This window comes from Manihot esculenta, chromosome 1, assembly GCF_001659605.2.
Source record: "Manihot esculenta cultivar AM560-2 chromosome 1, M.esculenta_v8, whole genome shotgun sequence".
Classification (NCBI taxonomy): domain Eukaryota; kingdom Viridiplantae; phylum Streptophyta; class Magnoliopsida; order Malpighiales; family Euphorbiaceae; genus Manihot; species Manihot esculenta.
Genome location: NC_035161.2, coordinates 37,389,337 through 37,408,907, shown reverse-complemented (window position 1 = coordinate 37,408,907; position 19,571 = coordinate 37,389,337). Strand labels below are relative to the sequence as shown.

The 19,571-nt window shown below is 33.6% G+C and overlaps 2 protein-coding genes across 13 annotated transcripts; one reads left to right on the top strand and one right to left on the bottom strand.

The window, feature by feature from the left end:
* Positions 1 to 78: 78 nt before the first annotated feature.
* Positions 79 to 7,013, bottom strand: LOC110620368 (calmodulin calcium-dependent NAD kinase). 7 transcript variants are annotated; one of them, XM_021764102.2, is made up of 11 exons: positions 6,491 to 6,622; positions 3,480 to 3,568; positions 3,147 to 3,329; positions 2,873 to 3,049; positions 2,573 to 2,796; positions 2,136 to 2,197; positions 1,752 to 1,973; positions 1,519 to 1,645; positions 1,009 to 1,328; positions 772 to 916; positions 79 to 621 (listed from the first exon to the last, which is right to left on the bottom strand). In XM_021764102.2, exons 3-11 carry the CDS (start codon positions 3,154 to 3,156, stop codon positions 382 to 384), a joined length of 1,527 nt encoding a protein of 508 aa, XP_021619794.1. In that variant the 5' UTR covers positions 3,157 to 3,329; positions 3,480 to 3,568; positions 6,491 to 6,622; the 3' UTR covers positions 79 to 381. The 7 variants fall into 7 exon arrangements, with proteins under 7 accessions (XP_021619794.1, XP_043816813.1, XP_021619786.1 ...); XM_043960878.1 differs by lacking the exons at positions 3,147 to 3,329; positions 3,480 to 3,568 and adding an exon at positions 6,770 to 7,013 and having other exon boundaries at positions 6,491 to 6,609; XM_021764094.2 differs by lacking the exons at positions 3,147 to 3,329; positions 3,480 to 3,568 and adding an exon at positions 6,676 to 7,009 and having other exon boundaries at positions 6,491 to 6,556.
* Positions 7,014 to 10,079: 3,066 nt separating this feature from the next.
* LOC110610615 (flowering locus K homology domain) lies at positions 10,080 to 18,459 on the top strand. Of its 6 annotated transcripts, XM_043960838.1 has the most exons (8): positions 10,138 to 10,232; positions 10,983 to 11,294; positions 12,562 to 12,640; positions 13,572 to 13,809; positions 14,715 to 14,863; positions 15,445 to 15,714; positions 16,826 to 17,020; positions 17,920 to 18,459. In XM_043960838.1, exons 2-8 carry the CDS (start codon positions 11,266 to 11,268, stop codon positions 18,142 to 18,144), a joined length of 1,185 nt encoding a protein of 394 aa, XP_043816773.1. In that variant the 5' UTR covers positions 10,138 to 10,232; positions 10,983 to 11,265; the 3' UTR covers positions 18,145 to 18,459. The 6 variants fall into 6 exon arrangements, with proteins under 6 accessions (XP_043816765.1, XP_043816779.1, XP_043816773.1 ...); XM_043960830.1 differs by lacking the exon at positions 12,562 to 12,640 and having other exon boundaries at positions 10,080 to 10,232; XM_043960844.1 differs by lacking the exons at positions 12,562 to 12,640; positions 17,920 to 18,459 and adding an exon at positions 17,101 to 17,911 and having other exon boundaries at positions 10,080 to 10,232.
* Positions 18,460 to 19,571: the final 1,112 nt, after the last annotated feature.

Below are 19,571 nucleotides of genomic sequence, written 5' to 3'. Positions count from 1 at the left end.
TTAATTATAAAAATAATATGAGATGAAATGAATTAAAGTGCAATTAAATTAATAGGAAGTAGTATATGCCCATAAATCTTCATTAATAATTATGTGGGATCCATCCTCTTTATTTCATGGAGAACTCACTTACATGCGAGTGAGTGAATATTCCACCAGATGTACTATAGAATTTTCTACAATAGGCCTCATAATTGGGGGAGAAACAGCATACAAAATAAGAAGATGAATGTTACACATAAAACCAGCAATACATGGTCCAACCCTGGTATGATATTCTATTGTCAAACAAGGTGAAAATTCAGATGCCTGTATCTGCTTGATCTTTTGCTTCATGAAACATAAAAAAGCTTAGAACTTCGTCTGCGATGAAAAACTAGTTTATGATTTTGATCCTTCAACTTTTTGAATGCAATACTTCAACTCCTTTTGAATGTTTAACCTTGATGGTGATAATACTATGTCTTTCCAAATTGAACCACGCGCCATGTTTGGGTTAGGTGGCTTGTAAAGCTGATATATGGAGTCTGCTTCCTCGTTCAATCTACCCACCCTATTCAGACAGTCTATTTCATCTGGATCAACCAGCAGAGTCTTGTCTCTTTCCTTCCATCCTATCAACTTCACAGTCACTATTACGTTAGCATTGTGATGAAACACTAGGTGAGCGCAGATTAATGAAGTGAGGAAAAATACTTAGCTAGACCAGATCCACGTGTACCCGCAGCGGGTCTATGTAGATCCAGTTAAGAATTGCCCCTGATTTTGTACCTTAGGTGCGCCTTCTAAAGCGTTGGTGGAATACAGTCTGGCAGTATCGACGAGCTGGCAGTAGGTTAGAAACGCATTTGCAAATCTCTTGTGGGATTTCAATTGCGACCTCACCCTTACAGCTCTTCTGCACATTATGGCTCTCCTGAATGCACTCACATTATCCCATTTGTTGTGTATTAGTATCTTGAGAAGAAGTAATAAGACCTTGAGCTTTGGATAATGTTTTCTGCTTACCTTATGCCTCTGACGACAGCTAAATAAGCATCACAAACAACTCCGACCAATTCTATTCTATATGGTTTTCTCTTTTTGGTTCCGTCTTGTTGGTCTTCTTCTTCAATCAGCTCCCAGTAGTTCTCAGTTACAGTTCCATCATCGTTTACTTTGTAACCAGCTCCCATGCGATAACGTTTGCGGTGAACATTTCTTGCCATTGTTATTGTCTGCACAACAAATGGTATCCAAGAAAGTGTGCCATCCATGATCACATCTCGCCCTTCATTCAGGGCTGTCACCAAGAGAGAAGATGCTGCATCTGTTGATGATTGGTGCACCTATTTCAAAGGGAAAATGAAAAACAGAAAGAACTTTCAACTGAATCCTACCCATTAGAAATATCTTAAGGATCTAATCCTACCAAGCAAGATCATCTAGACTAATTGCAGTAGTTAAGATGCTGGATGGTGTCATGGACCATATCAAATGTTGTTTCAAAGATTATGTGTAAGGAACACATGATCTCACCAATTCAGCAGTTTGAATCATGTCAGCATGTCCTCTGGAGCTAAGTGCTCTGTAGATGACATCTGATTCTTTGAAGGCATCTGCCTCAATAATCACTGCATTTCCTGATGCTCCTGCCCAGAATGGTCTGTTCATGATTGAATCAATAATTCTCAGCTCATAATAGTTTAATAAGTCATTTTTCTTGACGTAAGATTGAAGATAGAAATCATTAAATACAGAAGTGTTCTTACTCTTTGAGGATGTCCTTAAGCACAGTGCTCTTCCCGGCACCCATTCCACCGCCCATGAAGAGGAGGACTGGACTTCTATCAGAGTGTGCCACTGGAGCCATAACCTCTGTACATTGCGAATCATCATTTGAAGCTAGTCCCATTGCTTTCATTTCCTCTACCAATGTATTGAACACCCTAGCTACCTTGAGGTTTTTTGTCACCCTCTCGAATCTCTGTTCCCTAAATTTAAAAAGAGGAGCGAAGAAATTTTACTTTTCTTCTGCAAAATATCACTTATCTTAATGATCATCTTCATCAAATATCACCGATTTATGCATGTAATGAAATCATACGTGTGTATGATTATTTCCATACATTGGTGAACATAATAATACTACCCACCTTGTCGCTGCCATGATAATGTTCTTAAACTTCTTTTTGGGTTCAGCATCAGCAGTCAGTACCTGCAAGTAGATGATCAGAAAGCAACAGAAACACAATACAACAAAAGACACTTTGCCAAGTCTAATAATATTGCATGGCAAGATCAACACAGCTCCAATAAAAATGCAATATGGCTTGCAACAACGAATAACATTAAGTTTTTTTTTTCCCTCATTGATATAACAGAGTTGCTCTTCCTATTAATAAATTTGTAATTTTTCAAGATTTTTTTTTTTAATTTCCGCAAATTTATATAAATAAAAGCCTTCATATAATATTTTTGAGTATTAGATTCTTAAGATCAATTAGATAAAATACAATCTGTGGCTATATCCCACAAGATGCACTTTCAAGAACTAATCTAATAATAATTAAAATGTTAATCAATGAATTACCTGATGCATAAGAAGATCAGCATGGCTCCAGTGGAATGCAAAATAACTAAGAATGCATCTCTCAAGCTCCTCAAGAAGCTTTACAAAGAGCGAATCTGCTTCAATTTCATCTGAAAAAAATGCATAAATTTCTTCCTCACAGCTTTCACTCTTGCAAATGTATTCTGCAGCTAACTTGCAGAGATGCGGACATTCTCTCCTATCTGCAAATCCCATTTGCCTAGCTGCACCAACAACCAACCAATCAATATGAAGGAGACAAAAAAATATAAATAAATAAATAAATATACATATATTTACCTACATAATGAGGGAAGCTTTCAAGCTTCTCTCCTCGGCCGTCTCCCTTCAGTTTTAAACGTGGGATGATCTTTCGATACCTTGTCTGTCGAAAACGATAATGCATTGCTGCCGCAATGATTAAGCCGATTGTGGAGGCTAAAAAGATCTGAGTGAAGGTTGGTTTGCTATTATCATCTGAAGAAATGACGAAAAAACATGTAAATAAATTTGAGGATGAAGATGGAAAAGAAAAGAAAAAGAAAATTATTTGTTTGAATGCTTAATTAATTACCACTCTGCATGTTTGAGATTTCCTGTACGGAGGATTATTTTCTGTTTGATTTGATGTTATGAATCCTTCCTAGTTGCATGGTCTCCGTTATATTTGCTCGGAGACTCTCATAAGAGTGACCAGCTCCTTGCAATTTTTCCTCACAACTAAATCAAGTGCTAACACGTGTAACTGCTTCAGCTTCTGGGGTTAATTATGATTTTTTTTATTAAATTTATTAATTAAAGTATAAAAAAATTAATCGTTAATATACCAACTATATATCAATAATTTAAAATATCAATTATTAAATCATCGAATAAAATTTTATATTCATTTTTTAACTTTTCTTACAGCGGATGAAGGCAATGGTGGGGGCATATGCAGAAAATTGAAAGCAGCATCTCGCCAAAATAGGATTCAGAATCACACAACGAATATATCTGTTGAGAAATTTTCTCAGATTAACCTGTTTGCATTAGAAAGTGATAAACAAGGGAAAGAAAAGTGGAGTGAATTTTAGAAAAGAGGAACACAGTCTTCAAAGAATCTAGACACCAGACTCCTATACTCCAATCTCCCTTCTTTTTTTTTTTCTCAGCTTCCAATGAAATTTGGAATCAAATCATTTAAAAACCTTTTCTTGTCATTTCAAGATTTAAAGTTCTTCTGATAATCACCACAGGAACTGAATGTAATCATGGAATCCCATCACTTGGACCCACTGCCTCTTGTTTTGTTTTTGTGAAATAAAAAAAAAAAGAGAGAAAACGTATCGTTGAGTTGATACATAAGATCATCTTTATTATATAGAAAAAATTTAGTAAATTCATCGCTTTTTCTTCTTCCCAAGTTTCTCGATTGTTACTCTTAGATCTCCTTCTTTTTCTTTCTTAATTCATTTTTCAATAAATCTCAAAGACTTCTAATTTATGTTTTTCGTATCTTTTTAATGGTGTTTACTCAGTGATCAATGATAAATTTAAATATATATAATCTTTCCTCATACATTTTATTTTTCATGTCTTTTTAATAGTGTTCACTCAGTAATCGATGGTAAATTTAAACATATATAATATTTTCTTGTGCATTTTTTCAACGATGTCAAGTCATAGTCGATGTCTATAATGAGTTAATGACTTTCTCTAACACCATTTTCAAGATGTGTTTTTCGATTTTAACAATTTTTTAATAATTTTTCTCAACAGTGTAAAGTGAAGCGATGTGAATAATATTCGTTTGGATTTTTGATCAATTCTTTCTTAATAGGTTTGTATTATATTTTTTTCTCCTTTTTTGAATTAATATTTCTTTTTATTGATTGTGAAAAAATATGGAGAATGAAATAAATTTATTTTTATTAGTATAAATCTTAAATTTATTGTTGATTATTATAGAAATGTGAAGAAATAAGAGGATAAATTTTTAATGTCATATCAATATTTACATTTGTTAATCATTGATTGTATGGAAATTTAATTTTATTCTATTAATCGTGGAAGATGTTGAATCTACTTCTATGTGAGATGGAAGAGAATAAAAATAATAAGAAATGAGTGTGCAATTTTCTATTTGTTGCTAGAAATAATTAAAAAGAGAAAAAGAAAAAAAAATAGATAAAGAGATTATTTTATAAAATCTTTTAAAAAATATATATTTAATACACGTATCAAATAAATATTGAACAATTAATACATATTAAACCTCATTTTTAATATGTTAAAATGATTGTATAGAAATGATTGTATAGAACTATCCTCTTATCTCTAAATACTAAGTTTATTTAATTTCAGTTTTTCAAAAATAAAGTGTGAAATAGAACAATTTGAAAATTTAATGTGTCACAAGATTTTCCTGATAAAATTTAAGAATGAATTTATGTGTTTGAAAATTTTATAAAATTTAAGAGTGAATTTATGTATTTGAACATTGTAAATTTCAACTTAACATACATACATACATGTGGAAAATTTTGCAACCTATCGAATTAGTTTATTAACTAACTAATTAATTGATATAATGACAGTCATTAGAGATAATTATTTTTTTTTAATGTATTTAATTAGGTTTATTGGTTTTGAGTAATTTTCCAAAGTCTGATTGCACCCAAAGTCAATAAAGGAGATGCAATCGCCAATCGAGTGGCAACCCATTATTTTATTGCTCTATTAACCAAACCACCTGACTTTACGTCTTGACCTAATTTAATTCCTCTTTTTTCCCCAAAGCAGAAAAATTATCCAAACCCTCAAATGAACGGGGAGAATTATTATTGATTTTTAGTTAATTAGCTCCTTAAAAGTTTTCTTACTCTAAAATATTATAATTTATTTCTTATAATTTAATAAATTAAAATATTAAATTAATCTGGCTGTAACTGTAACATATTTTTTTCTCTTTAACATGATTTATTTTAAATTGTATGTATTTGAGTATTATATATTATTATTTCATGCTTAATAAATTGGGTATATGCAAAACGTATAAACATATATAATACCATATAAACTAATAAGATGGATCATGCTTCACAAACCAAAAAGAGAAAATAATAATAATTCTTTTTTGTAACCCTAACCCTAGCAAGAAGCTAAGAAGGAAGCCTCCATTACATTGCTATATATAAAATATACATGCAAGCAGAGCAGACCCATAGGTTTGGCCCCCAATAGTTATAAACTCTTGTCTTGAAGGAGTGGTCATGTCATAACCCCTGAAGGATTAATTCGATTCTAATTTTTCAACCTTAATTCACAAGCAACTAGCATACGTAATTTCACAGCAGACTTATGTTGTCGGCACATCATGTCTGAACAAAAAATATTATTTCTGCTTCATCACTTTTAGCTTTTTTTCTTTCCGATGTACTAAAAACAAATCACTTCAGCTTATTATTTTTTATAGATGACCAATTATTTTGCCTTGTACAGGAACTCATAATACAACTATGATCAGGCAGCTAGCTAGCCATGGAACCTCAAGACATATGACAATTTCATGATAAGATCTGACCCACCTGATATTATGAGCTTCACATGTAAGATCTGATCTTATCCCACATGTTTATAAAAGTGGTATTTTTAATTTTATTATTGTAATTCATTATTTTGAAATTACCCACAAGAGCGTTTAAGACATCGATCTTACCCACTTGGTATCCATAGTTTTTCATGGTGATGGCCATGAACAAATAGTTTCTGGAAGAGATCAAGAAAAACTGGCAAGCCTCAAATCCTCGTATTTCTTTGTTTAAAGGAAACGGAAAGGAAGAGTAGCTATTTTTACAGTCACATTTCTGTCATGAAACTAAGGACATGGACAACAAACTGACAAAGGGATTGAATCGAGCAAGAAATCATACTCACCGACATGCCGGCCGCCATCATCTGGTGGCTGAAATTTCATAATTGCTTTATCTGTGGTTCATTTCCCTGTTAATGATTTGCATCAGATCAAAACCAATCGACCAAAGATGCATATCCTCCTGCCAACACAAGCAATATACATTTGATTAAGCTTCAGGAAATAGAAAAAACAAGGAAGAACTAACCTTTCCTGCACCTCTTAATATCTACTGCCTTTGAAAGATGACGAATTAGCAAAGATATTAATATTCTTTAATTAGTGCAGATGCAAATCAAAACCTGTTGGGGGGAATGAAGCCTGGTCCGAAATCATTCAGTTAAGAACTAGTTCGAGCTTCACATGAATGACATCGAACCAGACAACATTCCCCTCAACTGTTAATACAAGAGGCGGAAAAGCGAGAGAGAGAGAGAGGGGTGCTATAGAGGATTTCTTATATATGGCCATGCATTATATATATTTTTCATGGGGTCTTTTTATACGTAGGAGTGGGGAGTTAGTCTTGGTTGAGTCACATGACATAGAGTCCACTTTTCTACACTGCCCCTAGCTTTGCTTTCACACATAGGGATAGGTTTTTGTAGTTTCATTATCTATATATAACAAAGTTTTCATGTAAACATCCAAATAATAATTGTTTTTGAGTTGAATAAGTTTAACTACTTTTCTCCCAACATCATCAATGGTCTTAAAATTAGGTTGCCTACATTAATTGTTCTCGTCGATGGTGAGGTCAACCCAAACAGCTGCTTCTTTTAGCTCCCCTATGCAATGGGGTTTCGATTCGTTTCGGCTGTGGTCTATCTTCCACGCTAGCTCCCTTTCTCACCCCCACAGTAAAATCTCATGGCCCATGCATTTTGACCATAAAATAGCTTATAGCTCGCTCTTGTTTAGTGGAGAAAATTAATTATAATATTATAAGTAGTCCTTTGCTTAGATGAACTTGAGCTTGTGCTGGTTAATATATCTATCAGAATCTCAAGTAAAGGATATGTCTTTTGCTTGCCACTAGGGTAAAGGGAAATGAAGGTGGGAGAAGCTTCAGCAAATTAATGATGGCACATGCAGCCATTATTTGATGCCAAACTTAAGTCCCAAGCTTAACACAGATGTTAAAGCTAGCCTATATAAATATATACCCTGCAGTATCAAATAAAAGTTTTAAAAGAAAGAGATATGGACAAAAGAAAAGTTGAAAACAAATACATATGGCAGGCTGACTTCCAAATTATTTTCTCAACCCACATTGCATATTTTTCTTCATATATATATAGTTTTATTGCAAAATGCTTTACTCTGAGATTAATTAATAAAAAAAGAAGCATTTAATTTGATTTGCAAGTGTGTTGAATTCTTCCATATATACCGGTAAAGTTGCTTTTGCAAAGTGAAAAGGAGAAAAAGGAGAAAAGAAAAGTTTAAGTCTATGTTTCAACCGACAGCTTGAACATGTGCAAAAGTAAAGCAGTATACTTTGTATATAATTGAACTTTCTAAACGTACAGACCAAACCAATTTCCTCATTGTTTAATTAGAATTTGTAAAAACGAAAAACATTGAGAAGTCAAACCTAATTTTATTTTTTTCTAAATTGATGAACACACTTAACTAATTATACCAGATTAATTCTTTTAGCATTTACCACCAGCATGAAGTATTTAATTAAAGGACTTGCTAGTTTATTTAATCAAAAAATTTTATCTTTTTTTGTTATAAAAAACGTCAGACAATCCCTGGAATGCAGTTCCTGTTTATTGGTCTGGAGTGTAATAATTCCAAGAAAAATTCTCTTACTTTTCAGAGGTAGAGGATTCAAACTCTTGAAGTTCTGTATTATACAATAATTGTGCATTGCTTTTAAAGCCCAATTTGTTAATTGTCCAATCAAACCTACGATGCCAACAGATGACCTGCAAAAGGGGCTACTCCTCCTCCTACATCCTGAATTCAAGACATGTACCTAACATAACTGTGGATCACATCTTCAGACAACTTAGCAACAATTATGAGTTCCAGCTAAGGTACACTGCACTCTTATTATTATTATTAGTATTATCACATTCCTGTCATGGTGGAGCTCCACCATATGAAATTGAGCATCAAAAAGAAGAAGAAGAAGGGAAAACAGGCATCCTCTCTCTCTCTTGCAATACAGCCAAAGAGTTCTTGGCCCAGAAATCTATGTTTTTGCACCAAAATTGTAGTCTAATAGGGAAAAAATGGAGTTAAAATAGGGCTTTTGGGTCCCCGTTGATATAAACTTCCAAGGACAAAAGTTGATAAATCTAACACCTATCAATTTGAAACCAAAAAGCAAGAGTGGAATCATTGCATCTATGCAGATTTTTTTGCTATTGAAATAGCATAAAAGTCAAAGAACCTCTAGCAATAGCGTTCTGTTCCTACATTTCAAGCAAGGTCCTCTGAAAGGCGTTGTCGTTTTTAATTTTTTGAGTAGGGGTCTATAATTGAGAACTTTTTTTTTGTAAAGATTTCTAGCTATTAAAATTAAAGCATAAAGATGAGTAATAAGACATTTTTTTCATTTAAATAAAATGAGAATTTGATTATCATGAATGAAATAAATATTCGCTGTATGCGTTTTACCTTTACGAATTGAGTTTAGTTTCGGTCTGAATTTATAAATACTTAATTTTTTAAATAAAAAAAAGTTAGAGTATAGGCAGCTTTTACGATTCTTTTTATTAGACTGTAATTATTAAGCAATAATTTCATGTCCAATCTGTATTACATTATATGGGTAGGTCCCTTTTGCTTTGAAATTGTCTGATAATTATTGCTGATGCAAAAGGCCTTGTGTGATTAAATTTTCACTTGTCTGAAAATGAGCAATGAGTGAAAATTTTGGAGTTCGAGACAAGGAAATGAAACGGAATTCTTTTGGTTGCTATATGTTTGTCGAAGCATCTGCCCATTTTGATAATTTTTCTAAATTTTTATTTCAATAGTAAAAAAAAGTGGGGAGACTGATCCTTACAGAAATAATGTGAACAGTTGTTTTTATGTTGTCTGGCTCTTGGAGACTGCGCAGACAAGCTTTGGTCAGCAGCAGCACATGAAGAAGTCTCCTTTTGCAAGCTTAAGCTGATGAGTATTATAATGAAAAAAAAAAAAAAAAAAAATCTAATCATTGTAAAAGAAAGTTTGTTCTAAAATGTCAGCACCCTTGGAGAACTTTTATCTTATCATCTAAATTTATTTTTTTACAAAATAATGACAAATTTTATAAAAAATATTATTTTATTTATTTAATTTTTTAAAAAGTTAATTTTTTTATATTAAAATGTACTTTATTTTTTCTAATTCAATTACCGCCGTGAAAGTGAATTTATTAGAAAATAATTCATTTCACCCAAATAACCTTTTAATTTTTCATTTTATAGTTATGCTATAAGATGGGCTTTCTCTACTGGGCTTTGTGGATTGGGCTGAGTAGTTAATTTGTGACCCACATGTTTATTGTAAGCCTATAAAATTTTAAGTTGCAGTTTTTTTTATTTATTATTTTTTCTTTTAAAAAAATGTAAAGTTTTCATGGAGAGGCAAATGACAATTAGAAAAGGAAGGGAAAATATTGAAGGGCTTAATGGTAAAAATGAAAAAAGAAAAAGGGTGGGCTGTCGCTCGAGCTTTCATTGCATGACCCTTGTTTTGTTGTGTCAAGAACAGGAATCAGTCGCCACCCCGCTTGGGTATTTCTCCTCTCTGCATTTCTAGGTAGGTGCCGCCGATTTCGTTTCTGTAAATTGATCTTTGTAAGTGTAGCGATGTAGATATCTTTGTTTCTTTTAATGTGATTTCTTTATTTATTGCTTGTTTTTTTTTGGTTCTTCTCACAAAACAGTATTTCATGTGTTCTTTGTCTGCATTGGATGCTTCCTCACTTTTGCTAAAATGTGAAGTTTTTACTATCATATGTATGTTTGGGTCGAGGGAATCTGGAGGAAATTGATGGAAACTTAAGCATCCGCCTTGCTAATTTTTTGTTAAACTGTACTAGTTGACTGGGCTTTTGCATTCTTTGGAAATAAATACCTTTGTTTCGCCTGGAGCCCCTCCCCCCCTCCCCTTTCTTGTAAATGTAACTTTTATTTGCAGGAAAAGAAATTGTAATGATTTTTCGTTTTCTCGATCATTACAAGGTAATGCTTTCATTTAACCCTTAGGAATTTGGGGAAGGAACTTGGAATCAGTTCGTTGTTTTTTTTTTTTTTTAGATTGTTGGAATTTGTGGAGGATGAAAGAATTGTCCTCGCTTCTTGGGGATGACTAAAATGTATTTCTAGGTGTGTTTGATGCTGTTTTAATTGCAAGATAATTAATGGAGGATAATATGGTTAACTGAAGCCTACTTTATGGAATCCTTTTCAAAAAAAGTTGGTAGGCCTTGTAGACATCATGTTCTTCTCAATCCTGTTTTTTGTTGGACATAAATATGAATCAATTTCACTGTTTGGTTCTGCCCAGATAATTAGTGGTATGGCGGAAGAAGATTTACAGAAACTTGATGGTGGGGAGGCACCAGAGGACTTGCAGTTGAAACACGAGGATGTTGATGTTCCTGAAAAATTACAGCCTACACAAATACAAGAATCTGCCCATGATGAGGGAAATAGGTGGCCTGGATGGCCTGGAGAGAATGTTTTCAGGGTGTTGATTCCTCTGCACAAGGTTGGCAGTTTCATTGGCCGAAAGGGAGAGTCCATTAAGAAAATAATTGAGGAGACAAAGGCCCGGATTAAAGTTCTGGATGGGCCTCCTGGGTTCTTGGAAAGAGCAGTGAGTCTCATATTCTTATTTAATTATATTATATATAAAGGCTAAGTTTATAATAATTTCTGTAGTGCTATTTCCTACCTTTGCAGTAATTGTTCATGTCGGCATCTGAACTTCTTACTGATTTGCTGATACTTAACCTGGATCTAGGGCATGAATTGTTCTCTGGTTTATTGCTATGTGCATGTTTACTCTGCATCCCCCATCTGTCTTTGGTACACATATCTTTATGGCTTTATATGTATTTTAATTTCATGTTAAGCTGATATTCGATAAATATTAATTGCTCAAGCAGGATTAACAACAATAAAGAACCTATGTTACTCAGACTCGGATACGAGCGTTAGAAATGAGTACATATCCTTGTGTCTTACTTGTTAACTTTTTAAATAGAAAATACGGGTATATAGATCTAAATCTTGATATGAGTGCTTGGATGCGTTATAATATACAATAAAATAGGATAAGAAATATGAAATTATGTAATATTTTAATATAGTCTATCTCAAATACAATAAATACATTATCCAAAATACAATCAAATAGCTATTTTCTATGTAGGAAGAATAACAATACTTTGTTATCCATGTTTCTCATCTTGATAGAAAAAAGTGTTCTATCAACGATGTTTTTCATCTTTGGATATCTCTATGACTCAAGTGTCCAATTGCATGAATATGTGTTAAGACACATATTCTATGTCATGTTCCATGGAATGTCGCATACGTGTATGGCATGGAAAAATAAAGAGTCGGAGTAACAGAGTGAATGTCTAATAATTTCAAATATTCTTCCCTGATGTTCACAGCTTTGGTTTGAAATTCAGGAATTGGATATATACATAGACATGCCGTCTCTGTCAAACATTATGTTAGGCATTCCAAAAAGTTTAGGCCTTCTAGGATCATCATGAATAACTTTATTGATTTTTCCATATCAAAACAAGCTCGCCTCCTATTTATTTTAACTTTCTGATAATTACAGAAGTGCATATTGTGGGAACCTCTTTGTGCTCGAGATGTCCTCCACGCCCATTTTCCCCTCAACGAGGCAAAATTTATTCATGGTCTTTCCAATCATGGTTAATTAATAACAGTATGTAAAAAAAGAATAACAAAACATACATTTGTGAATTAAAAGTTTTGGTTAAATGTTCAAACAGGAAAAAGATGCTAAGACATAATAAGTAGAAAAACCAACTTAAAACAACACAGTACATACATAAGAATAAATGTATTTGATCAGAATAACCAACAATGGGTGTTTGCAGGTTCTCCTCAAATCTAAAGCCACAAATCAATGATGAAAGTGGCATCAAACTAGAAGAACCAAAGATCAAGATTGCAGGGGTGAGCACCAAGTGCTGAATAGTACATTTTAACTATCAGTATTCAGAAATACTTTATGCGGATTTCTGTACCAAGAAGATTTGCATTGTATCTGGTAACTTCAGAACTTGGTCAGTTGATGTCTCACCAGACATTGTTAAGCTGCTCAATAATTGACATTTGACAGTAATATTATCCAAAATTACTAAAAGAAATCTCAAACTACCAGTATTTTCTTTAGCAAGCTCAAACTAACAGTTCAGCTGTTTAAAATTTAGCCAAATGAAAATATTTGTTGATCAATTTACATGATTGACATGTGACACATTAACTTAACAGCAATTAGATTCTGTTTTGAAAATTATCTTCACCTGGTGACTGGTGTTATTTTTTCTATCTGTCTTGCATGCACACTCTCTCGCAAGCACATTGGCACAAATGAATTTGTTGCACCAGTTAGGGCATCGTTCCCCTTACCAGCCTGTGGAAACCACCTCTCAAGTTCAGAACCTGTCATTAACTTAATATTGGAGTTGTTATTTTTGCATCAACTAATGTAGTTTAGGGATTAGCAATTTTTTTCTTTATTTAATTTTCTTGATGTGTTGTTTTAGAAATTATATGTGTATATATCAGTTTGTGTGCCAACATTTTGATGATATATTTTGGTGTGGGATTAATCATCTAGCTAATGTACCAAAAAAATGGATATTGATGCTTTATTCTGTAGTTGCTGTTTGATAAAGAGACTTTTATGGGAGTTCAGAAAAATAATTTAGTCCTATTACTTTTTATTGTGGGTTTATTTAAAATTTTTTGTGCAGTGTTGCATAAGATGCTAGATTTTAGTTGTATGTCCTTTATTGAATTCTTCCACTTGATCTTACTATGTGTCAAGTATGAGAATTGTTCAGGAATTTTTGGATTTACCATTTTCTGCTCTTTTTTAAAGGTCATGGTTTCCGCTAAAGAAGAGCCCAATGTTCCTATCTCTCCAGCTATGGATGGTTTGCTGAGGGTTCATAAGCAAATTTTTGGTTCAGATGATGCTGCTAGTCCTGCTACTTTAGGAATCAAAGCCAGACTACTAGTGCCTGGTGCTCAAGCAGCAAGTTTGATTGGGAAGCAAGGCTCCACTATAAAATCTATTCAAGCTACTTCTGGTTGTATTATTCGAGTGCTTGGAGCAGGTATTCTTACCAATTGTAGTGTTGTTTTGAGTGCTACAACCTGGTGCATGCAGAGCACATGCACACACTTGAATGAAGTAAAGTGTACATATTTTTGAAATGAAACATACAATCAATTGTAGAAAAAATGACAGTAAGAAAGCTGAACTTAACGTGTTTTTGCTTAATGTAGGCACATTGTGCTATGACACAAGGGTTGTAGTTCCTCGGTCATTAGGTTATTCTAAATTCATTAAGATTGCTAGTAGCAATTAATTGAGCAAAACACCTATCAAATCTTAAATATTGTAACATGAATCCTTATATGATTTTCTTTTGCTAAGTGAAGGCACTTCCCTGAGGGTTTAGAAGTGCATCCACCTCGGGGCTTGGCTTCTAGTATCCTTGGGTGTGCTTCTAAGAACATTATAAGCATTATGCTTAATATTAGAATGTTGATCATTCTCAAACTTCAACTATTACTGTAGCAATGTGGATTCTCAATAGGAGATTGCTTAAATCATGTTTGTGAAAGAGTCTGTCTTTCCAATTTTTTTTATTCTTCTTTTTTTTCTAACTCTTTGTCTTTCCAATTTTTTTATTCTTCTTTTTTTCTAAATTTGCTGTTAAGTGCCTATTTGCCCTAATTATCCCTTTTTGTGTTTTTCCCATGTAACTTCTTTCATTTCTGTCTGTCTGTGATGTTGACTACCTCTCCCCCCCCCCCCCCCCAAAAAAAAAAAAAATCCCCTTTCCTTTGTGAAATACAGAGATAGGGATTAATTTAGAAAATGAAAATTTTGATCACTTGGACTATATATTTTGTGTTAGACAGTGGCTGCATTTTGTTTTTCAAATTTGCTGCAGTAATATTTGAAGTTTCACGTCAATTTTGGCTTTAATGCTGCTTAATCAATTTACTACAGAACACCTCCCACCTTTTGCTCTGGAGGATGATAACATTGTTGAGATACAAGGTGAGCCAGCAGGTGTGCACAAAGGAGTTGAACTGGTTGCTAGTCATCTTCGAAAGTTCTTAGTTGACCGCAGTATTATTGGAGTGCTTGAAAAGCAAGTAAGTTTACTAATTCTTCCTCATCCATGGAACATTTTTAAAAGAGGACACAGGATGTGGATTAGTCCAGTCTAGGTTACTACATTCAATCTATATCCAAAGCAATGGTTCCTAGACTAGCAACATGCTTGTTCTCTTGGCATTCAGGATAGTTGACCAGCGGATGGGTCATTACTCATCCATAAGCGACTTGATTGGCCCATTCAATAAGCTGTTGGTATGGTTGTCAAATTTGAGAGCAAAATGACTAAGATTAGGATGGGAAAAAAAACTCACCAATTTTTCTCATAACAATCCAAACTTGGTTCAAGCAGCCTGTTGCACTCATAGGTAGGTGTCCGGTCCTAGATATGTGGCCAACCTCAAAATCCTTTGGGCTTTAACGCTGAAACTAATCGCATTCAATTCAACTTTCAGGTCATTTAACTTATTTCCTTCTCAAATTTGCATTTGTAGGAGTATGGGGTTTAATTATTGTATGGTTTAGGTAACTTTGCAAGATGATGTATGTGTATGTATTGCACATTTTAGGTTTATATTCTGCTCATGTGTATTAAGAATTAGAAATTTTCTGATGTCAGATGCAAATGCCAAGTGTTCAATCAAACCAGAACATGCCCCCACAACAACCTTGGGGCCCTCCACAAGGTTTTCTGAACAGTGCTGGTGGTGTAAATGGTTATGGGTCCAATCCCCAACATTTGCTGTCTCAACATCAATTTGACAATTATCATCCACATTCTGATATTCCTTCTTTTGATAAGCAGCCCCATCAAGGTCCTTCCTTATATGGAAAAGATATCTCTATAAGCCATTCATCAAATACTCAGCCACAGCCGGTGGTTGGAAAGGTGTATTTTCTTTGCTTTGGTCTTGATTTATTTCCTAGTTAATAGCACTGTTGATTAGCAAATAGGACAGTTGTTAAATTTTGGCAATTGAAAATTGCACTTCCTCTGTTGAGGAAATAACTAAATTAAGTCCTTTCACACATGCTTTTTTTTTTTAATTAGTGTGGTTCTTAATATATAATCGTCCGTTTTAAATGTGATACCATTTAAAACAAGCTTAGGATGTGACTGAAATTCGATGGCCTAGAGGATAGGCTTTTAAACACTTCCTGATTTTGTGCTTTATCTGGCATTTGTTATTTGGTAAGTGGACTTCGAAGCAGCTTGTTCATGCATGTAAATGCCACTGCTTTATACATGTAAATGTGTTAGGGTCCTTAGAAATGGATCGAGTTATGGGGCTGCTGCTTGAATTTTCTGAGGACAAAATTTTCTTTTTGCGACTTATGGTAAAGAGAACCTGAAGATCTTCTGAGTTAAAGTGCTAAAAAGCTTTTGAAAAATTAATTTTTTTATTGAATTGTTGCACTTAAATACAAGAGGGAAAGGGAGACATAGCCTAAAAAGAAGAAACCATTAACCAACATAGAGGATCACCCTCCTACCACTAAAGAAAGGAAAGGAAAAAATTAACTTGCACTATCTACATCATGGCTCAACCACTAAGAACATAACTCTTAAAAATGGGACAACTAACTTGCAAAAAACTAGCATTATTTGCTAACAAAATGCTATTTCTTTGTTCTGTGGATGCATATATAAGATCTATTCTGAATGTACAGTTGAATGCTTAATTAATTTATTATTTTTATTTGAGTTAGTTTTCATTTTATGCAAGGTTATCCAAATTAAGAGGTATTTTGGTAAAGAAGACATTACTTTGGCGTGTTTGTGTTAAAATGCAATTTTAATATTAGCAATTAGGTTTGAATTGAGAAGTACTATACTAGGATTGGGGTTTTCCATTTTCTTACCGTTGGTGTTAGTCCTTTTATTCCAAGTTTAAGTTGCCGTACTATTTGTTGACCTACACACTTGAAGGAGGTCATATACTAAAACCATATTTTGGCACTAAAATATTAATGTCTACCCGCTGTTTTTGATTGTGCAGGTGACACACCACATGCAAATTCCTCTATCATATGCTGATGCTGTGATTGGGGTATCTGGTGCAAAAATAAGTTACATACGTCGTGCCAGTGGGGCTGCTATTGCAGTACAGGAAACAAGGGATGTGCCCGGTGAGATGACTGTTGAAATTAGTGGATCTGCTTCGCAAATGCAAACAGCTCAACAGTTAATACAGGTATTTCTATTATTTCCCTGATAATCTTTGAAGGAGCTCAGCCTGACATTTAACTGTTTCTTATTTAACTACCACTGCAGATAAGTAGAGAATCCGTTGTTTCATGAAATTGTTCTGGGCTTAAACCCTGGTGCAAGCACAAACCATCAAAAGTTGTGCTTCCAGTTAATTAAATTTCACGTTTGCTGCCGCTGCCCAAACATTGCTTTGGTAGAAGGGATAGCTGTCCCATTAAATAATTTCTTTCCCCTACTTTCTGTTTTTAGGGATCTGGATAAGCAGATGGGTTGTGAATAAGATAGCCCTCTAGTTGTTGCTTATGGAATCAATGTTAAGAGTGCAGGTCTCGTATTCACTGTATATTTGAGCAAAAATTAAACTAGAAGAGGCATGATAAGCTTCAGCATTTTACTGGTTCAATTACATTAAATGTAGCACATTGTGCATGGCAGTATGAGCATGTGAATAAATGTATGACAACCAAAGCTTGGGCCTTGGAATATGTTCCACTTGCTAAGAATTTTATTTCCACTATTCTGCTGTTTAGCCTTTATATCTCTGGTAAAGCCTTTTCAAACCTGGAACCCTGTTTCATGCTGCAACTATTGTAATGCGAGAATTTGCTAGAAGCAGACTCATTACCACTTGTTTATACTATATTGATATCCATTCATGTCTTTTTGTTGACCTGACATTTACCACTTGTTTATACTATATTGATATCCATTCATGTCTTTTTGTTGACCTGACAATAGAATGTGTTTCATTCGAGGAACTGGTCACCTTAATAGTAATGTTTGTGAATTAGTTTTTGTTGACCTGACAATAGAATTAGTTTTTGCGAGGGGAGGAGCATTTATTTGTTGATTTGTTTAAATTGCTGTCCTTTTTTGATGCAGAACTGCATAGCTGAAGCTAAAAGTAACTTGCAGAACCGAATAGGAGAATCAATGGGTCAGGGATTTAATGCTTATCCAGCTTTCTCAGCCAGTGGATCAGTCAGTCAAGAGTACACTCCTTATGCAGCAGAAGATCCTATGTACGCATCTGAACTTGCTCCACATGTAAGCCATCCACCAATTGAAGACTATGCTTCAGTGTTTGGCACTAATTTTGGTTATTGAGAAGCCAAGATTCTAAATCTGGGGTTTGTTTCTTTTGTTATAGAATTTGTGTTAGTTCACCCGGAAAATTGATAAACTTGATATTATCTTTTTTTTTTTTTTTTTTTAAAAAAAATAATTTGGTATACATCTAGTTTGGTTTGTGTTGAGCATTTGCAAGCTACATCTCTTTATGTAGTAGTAGCTGTTTCTCCTAGGATGCTCTTGTTGTAGTGTTTTCTGCAGAGCTAGTCAGACATTAAATCCTCGGTTCCCTTATTTTGGTGATGTTTAAGAATATAAAAACGTTTACAAGTAAATATTTTGATTGCTTTATTCTCTCTCTCTCTCTGTAAGATGGAGTGTTTATTTGAAGATCGCCATTATCCTCACTCAATGTGTTGCCCAACATGAAGGTCAACGCAGTGTCACTTTCTCTAGCTTCACTCTACTAAATCTCTTACGCTTGATCATCTTTGAGGTTGTATGGATGGATGCCAATTGTATTGATTTGATCTGATAGCCCCTTTTGGGTTTGATTGCTCTCCAAAACAAAAGGAATCAGAGGACGACTGCTGCTATTTATCCTCGTATGATAATTAAATTAGGATGAGATTTTGAAAAAATAAATAAATAAGTGCATGATAAAAAGAGGACGATGCTATGGGTTTGAATGTCTTGTCTTATATAATATGGGAATTTATAATAATCTTCTAGTCGAGTCGGTTTCTGTCATACCTTTTTTAAGGTGAAATAGAAAAAAAAGAAATTATGATTTTTTTAAAAAATATGCTCCTTGTTTAGATTGAATTGCTGATTGGGTTTGATTTATTTATTATAATTCAAGGATAAAGTATAATACTGATTACGAACTTCAATATCAGTAATTTCTTTTAAATGTACAAATATATTACCGTTGAAGATATGTTACTCATATGAAGACCACAAAAACCCAGGTTCAAATTCCGATACCCTCAATTCCATACTAAAAAAAACTAATAATAACACTTACGCTTAAATGAGTTTTCGCAATTGCTTTGATTGATTCAGATATTTGAACTAGCGCAACTTAACTTTTTATACTCTCTTAGATTTCTCTATAATTGTCGTCTCTCATTATTGTTGGCTTCTGGATGGGTATTTTTTTAGTGTTAAAATAATTAAATGTAAACAAATCATAGTTTTTATTTAACAAAAAGTAAAAGAGAAACTGCACAAAATTTAAAATTTAATTCCATAAATAATCTGAATAAATTATCCAAAAAAAGGAAGATTCTTTTGAAACACAACAAAGGAAGGAAGCACAAAGAAAAGATACAATTTTCTTTAATCTATTCCCTGACATCACTTCGATATGCTTGTGCAATTCAATAGAACAGAAGGAAGTCATACAGCTTGCATACTTGCAATTTTAAAATCCTAATGTTGAAAACATGACAACAGAGATG

Bases quoted from the DNA above. Each gene is read 5' to 3' on its own strand.
- LOC110620368 (XM_043960878.1), bottom strand. From the start codon at position 6,530: ATGAAATTTCAGCCACCAGATGATGGCGGCCGGCATGTCG. The intron at 2,797-2,872 runs GTAAATATATGT...TTGTTGGTGCAG, and splicing joins AAGCTTCCCTCATTATGTAG to CTAGGCAAATGGGATTTGCA. The intron at 917-1,008 runs GTAAGCAGAAAA...GAGTGCATTCAG, and splicing joins GCTGTCGTCAGAGGCATAAG to GAGAGCCATAATGTGCAGAA.
- LOC110610615 (XM_043960830.1), top strand. From the start codon at position 10,995: ATGGCGGAAGAAGATTTACAGAAACTTGATGGTGGGGAGGCACCAGAG. The intron at 13,810-14,714 runs GTATTCTTACCA...AATTTACTACAG, and splicing joins TATTCGAGTGCTTGGAGCAG to AACACCTCCCACCTTTTGCT. The intron at 17,021-17,919 runs GTATTTCTATTA...TTTTTGATGCAG, and splicing joins CAGCTCAACAGTTAATACAG to AACTGCATAGCTGAAGCTAA.